A 5,046-nucleotide genomic window follows, 5' to 3' on the forward strand; every position below is an offset into this window, starting at 1 on the left:
TATATATATATATATATATAAATAAAATAAAGGGCTTAGTCCGTCTGTCTGTCTGTCCATAACACTCTTGGAGCACTCTGATTGGTTACTGAAACAACCAATCGGAGTGCTCCAAGTGCGTTACTGACAGGAGTTGGTGGTGGTACGGTGGAGCACTGCCATGATGGTGGGGACAGAACGGGGGGGCCAGGCCCTGCTCCTTGGAGGCAGTGGTGGCATGGGGTGCTAGCAGAGGGGGACGGAGGGGACAGCAGGGCAAGCTTCCCCCTAACCCCCGGCTCCTGGGAGGCAGCAGGGGCATGGGGGTGGGGAGGGAGGCATTAGGGTTAGGATTAGCAAGCTTCCCCCCCTCAGTGTCCCCCGCCCCTCGGTCATTCTTGATGGGCAATTTGTTAGTATATATATAATATAAAACTTCTACCAATGTCCTTGTGAGACTTTCCCAGTCTACTAATCTCACCTTCAAAGCAACTTTCTCATGTTTAGTCAGCATTCACCTTTTCTTATATTCATCCTGTTAGTTTTTACGAATGCAAATTGCTTACAGGAAGTCTGGTGCTCTTTTCATGTCTGTAACAGTACTTTCCTCAAAAGATATTCTCAGGAAATTTGAGGCTATTTGAAAGAGTGTAACCAGCTTATATTTTGAAGCTCTTCTTCTTAACCATATGGACTAGAACTATATATGTTTAGTTGTATGAATGTAGCACACACATATTCATATATATAAATACATACACACACACACCCATATATATACACACACACACTCATATATATAGCTATGTACACATATATTGATTTATATATGGATGAATGTGTGTGTACAGTACATATATATATACACTATATATACACACTTGTATACATGTATGAATGAATGTGTGTACATTCATATATGTGTGTGTGTGTGTGTGTGTGTGTGTGTGTTACATTAACACAAACAAACATATATATATAGTCCCCTTGGTTAAGGAGACAAGCTTAAAAACATGAGCTGGTTACTCTCAAAAGATTCAAAAATAGGAAAGCAAACTATTTGAAAAATAAATCTTTGTGGCCTGACCCATGGTTTTTGAATGCTTGAATCTAGTAGTTCTGAAGGTGATACCATTTTGTGTACATTAAGTTATGGTTAATTTTTCATTCGTGGTTAATTACCCAGTGGTGGGTAATTTTTGCTCCCCACAAACATCCTTCTCTTTTCAAAGATATATGAGAAAGCCTGCACAGTTCTGTTGCATCAGGCAATATCATTGTAATTCTACTACCTTTTAGGACTAATAATACAATTTAGCATTTGATTGACTGCATCTGATCCTTTTTAGCCATAAATACTATTCATTGGGGTTGAAAATTGTATGAGGTATACTTGTAGATGTCACATGCACCCTTTTTCCAGCACAGCTGGCATAGCTGTTAACAGCTCTTAATGAAAAGAAATTTCATTTGACAAATATTAAAGTCAAATGAAATTCCAAATGATGACAGACCCTGCCAAATGCTCAGATTCCCTGCCATATGCTCCATCTGTCATGAAAAAAATTCAAGCCATTGCTAGAATCAGCATTTTATATACTTTTTTACCTTTAAAGTTTGTTACTCATCTTTCATACACTAGAAGAGACAGCAGCATAGTTCTTCAAAGCAAAGCCTTTGCCATTTCACAAGAAATATGTTTTGAAATACCATATATTCTGTATTGAAATGATCAAAGACTGCAAAGGTTTAAGGAAATAAGAAATATAATCTTAGTCTAATTACAGAGCCATGCTAGCTGTTCGAAAGTGTCACTTTGACTAAAAGCAGGCATCATAACTTTCTCGAATACCATTGAGCTGCTACGAAATATATAATATGGCCCAAGAGGCTTGGTCTAGGAGTGAGGGGATGCAACTGCATGAAGGGAAATTTAACTCATCTCAGGAAGTGTTTTCTAATTCTAGAATGCATCAGAATATGAAGCAGATGCTCGAGTAAAGTGGTACAAGCTCTATCAAGTGGATATTTATAATTAGACTAGAAAAGGCAATCAAGAAATTACTGGAGGGTGGAATAATATATGTGCAATGTGAGGGCTTATATTACTGTGTAGCCATTTTTCATATACAGTTTCACAATTTAACGTAATAAGCCACATACTTTGGATTGTTCAAGGGTTTTCTAACTGTTAATGTCTCAGGAGCCATGTTAGTTGGTGGCACTGAGTGTTTCCTTGCTTTGCTAGCTATCACTGCATAAAACTAATTAGCGGGTATATAGTGCTTTATTCCCAGGCACTCTATGAACTGCTTGTTCTTCTTCAAAGCCATGTGATGTAGATACTAGATATTATTCCCCTATTTCACAGATGGGGAAAGTGAGGCCTAGAGAAGTGAAGCAACCTGATCAAGGCCCCATTTGGAGTCAGTAGCAAGGCAAGTTTCACATGGAGCCCTAAGCTCAGCTCTCAAGATCCTGCTGCTGGAAACCTTGTGTCAGTCTTTTATGGGAGGTGGTACTATATTAGCATTTGAAAAAACAGTCCAGGGGACTAGACTAAGTTTCCCGTGAGCCTCCTTCAGCAGGAATGATAAGAAGATAAAGCGATCCTCCCCACCCCAACTCATTGCCAGCACCAACTACAGCCCTGATTCAGGTAAGGTAGGTTTCAGTGAAAGCTGTAGCTATTTAAGTCAGAGGCTGTACTTGGTCCTTGCAGTTATCGAGTACAACCTCTGTGCAAGTCACACTTGTCTTATCCATCCACTGGATGCTGATGTGATGCACATTACCTGAACCGCATTTACACTTAAGGCATAATCTATCTTCTCAATAAATTGCTTGGCTATTCACTTCAGCAGGAACAGGAGCAACCCTTTGGCTTGCAGCTTGCACTAGGCTTTACATCTATGCTGAATTTGGCTCTGCCTCTGCTAGCAGCTCTGAATTCAAATGATCCATGGGAAAGGGCCAGTCCACCACTGTGATACATCACTTTGTAGATTTACTCTGGCTTTGAACAATGAGGTCTGCTATTGTCACTGCAGGAAGGCTAAACTGGGATTTGCGTTTAAAGCCTGCATCTCATTCGCCTACAAGGAGAAAATTTTAAATCCTCCAAACTCTTTGTCTTCCTTAGGTTATAATGCACCCTCTGAAACCACGGATATCCATTGTGAAAGGAGGAATTTGCATCATTATAATCTGGGTTATGGCCAGCTGTTTCTCTCTGCCCCACGCGATCTATCAGAACCTCGCAAAATTTTATATTGGGTAAGATGTATAAAAAGTGGTGTTCTTAAATGATTCTCTCAACTTAACCACCAGAAAGTGCAAAAACACTTACATCTTTTGCTCTATTGTTAAAACCATCTGACATCCAAACTGAAAGAACCTGAAATATCTGCTTTGCCTTTTATCATCTGAACAGTGAGTCTTCACCTTACATTTCTTACATGAACAGTGAAGATCAAGAAAGAAACTTTCATTTTCTCTTAAGTCTGCTCCACTGTTACTTTCTCAGGGCTGTACTATTTTGGTATCAGACATCACAGGTGGAGATTCATTTTAATTATCTCTATTAGACCTGAGAAGCGCAGGCAGAGATGAAAAGAGGTGTGTTTTTTTCCTTTTGTTTCAAGGCCTTAAAAACATGTTTAAATACATAAATACGATCTTTAGCACAAATGGGATTGAAAGTGTAAATCAAAGGAGCACTAACCTGTAAATTGGAAGTCATTTTCTTTCTATTTATTGTATCAGCTCAGCTCATTTGTAGCTTTTTCTAAGGTGTTTGTTCCCTTCGTACAATGTGCTTTTGGGTGTGGAGATAACTGTTTCTTTCTCCTTCTGTGCCCCAGGAACAGAACTATACGAATGGTCTGTCTTCCGAGCTTCCCTCCTCCTGCCGATCTTTTCTGGAAGTATCTGGACTTGACTACATTTGTACTTTTGTATGTGCTGCCCTTGCTTGTGATCTCCATCACATACACTATGGTGGCCAAGAAGCTCTGGCTGAGGAATGCCATTGGGGATATCACCATGGAGCAATACTATGCACATCAGCGGAAGAAGAAGATGACACTGAAGATGCTAATGGTGGTGGTGGTGGTCTTTGCTGTCTGCTGGTTCCCACTAAACTGCTACCTAGTGCTCATTTCCAGTAGGGCCATCCACAGCAACAATGCTCTGTATTTTGCTTTCCATTGGTTTGCCATGAGCAGCACCTGTTACAACCCTTTCATTTACTGTTGGCTGAATGAAAGCTTCCGTTCCGAGCTCAAGTCCCTGCTCTGCGTGTGCAAGCGGAAGAGTGAAGCTCAGAGCCATGCACTTCAGTCTATCTCCCCTCCTTTTAGGCATGCCTGGGTTGAGAACTGTCACTATAAAAGAAACAGCTCTTCCCAGAAAGCAAGGTCACCTTCCGAAAGGAACTCTGCAAAGACAGACATATCCAGTGTCCAGCCAGTTGTAACAGGGAACTAAACCACTGAATTGATGGGTGAACAGAGTCCCTACATCTTGAACCTAGAGAGTTTGGTGTACTAAATGCATTTGTATTAAACTGCAATCATAATCAACAGCTACCAGAGGCCTGGGTAATGGAACATGGAATCTTTTGGACTGTAGTGGTAAGAGCGGACCTAATTATGACTACATAGGTTTTCGGGTGGCAGCTTATTTAAGAGCAAAAACTAGCAAATGAAAGGATTTCATGTCTTTGATGTATTAATGATGTACTTGTGACGGGCTGGCTGGCAGTGACCTGGCCCAAGGGTTTTGAAAGGGCAAAAGATGATTGGAGGACTTGGGATTCCCTTTCTGCACCAATCAGGCCCCAGAGACTCCTCCCCCCTCCCCCCGTGTCCCCTGATTGGCCCTTTGGGTCACCTGGAGGGGGATAAAAGGGGCAGCATGGGCTGAGTCAGGAGAGACCAGTGAGGGACAACAAGGAAGAAGCTTCACAGAGCTGGCAAGAGCTGAGCCAGCAGGGTAGGAGCAGTGCCCCAGAAGAGACTGAAAGAGCAGGACCTGCAGGCAGCAGTGGGACCCTCAGCAGTGCAG

General features: G+C 41.6%; 1 protein-coding gene across 2 annotated transcripts in view; it reads left to right on the forward strand.

Annotated features, from left to right (window-relative positions):
- LOC109300455 (probable G-protein coupled receptor 83) overlaps positions 1 to 5,046 on the forward strand; it is a 15,001-nt gene that overhangs the window by 4,262 nt on the left and 5,693 nt on the right. The window contains exons 3-4 of one of the 2 annotated variants that reach the window (XM_019521094.1): positions 3,122 to 3,255; positions 3,843 to 4,042. In XM_019521094.1, the coding sequence (XP_019376639.1) occupies positions 3,122 to 3,255; positions 3,843 to 4,042 (334 nt within the window). Of the gene's footprint in view, positions 1 to 3,121; positions 3,256 to 3,842; positions 4,750 to 5,046 lie in introns of those variants that run through there. The other variant, XM_019521093.1, reaches the window with a different exon arrangement.

The sequence above is a fragment of the Gavialis gangeticus genome, unplaced genomic scaffold, assembly GCF_001723915.1.
Source record: "Gavialis gangeticus isolate Ggan-Ray unplaced genomic scaffold, GavGan_comp1, whole genome shotgun sequence".
Taxonomy (NCBI): Eukaryota; Metazoa; Chordata; order Crocodylia; family Gavialidae; genus Gavialis; species Gavialis gangeticus.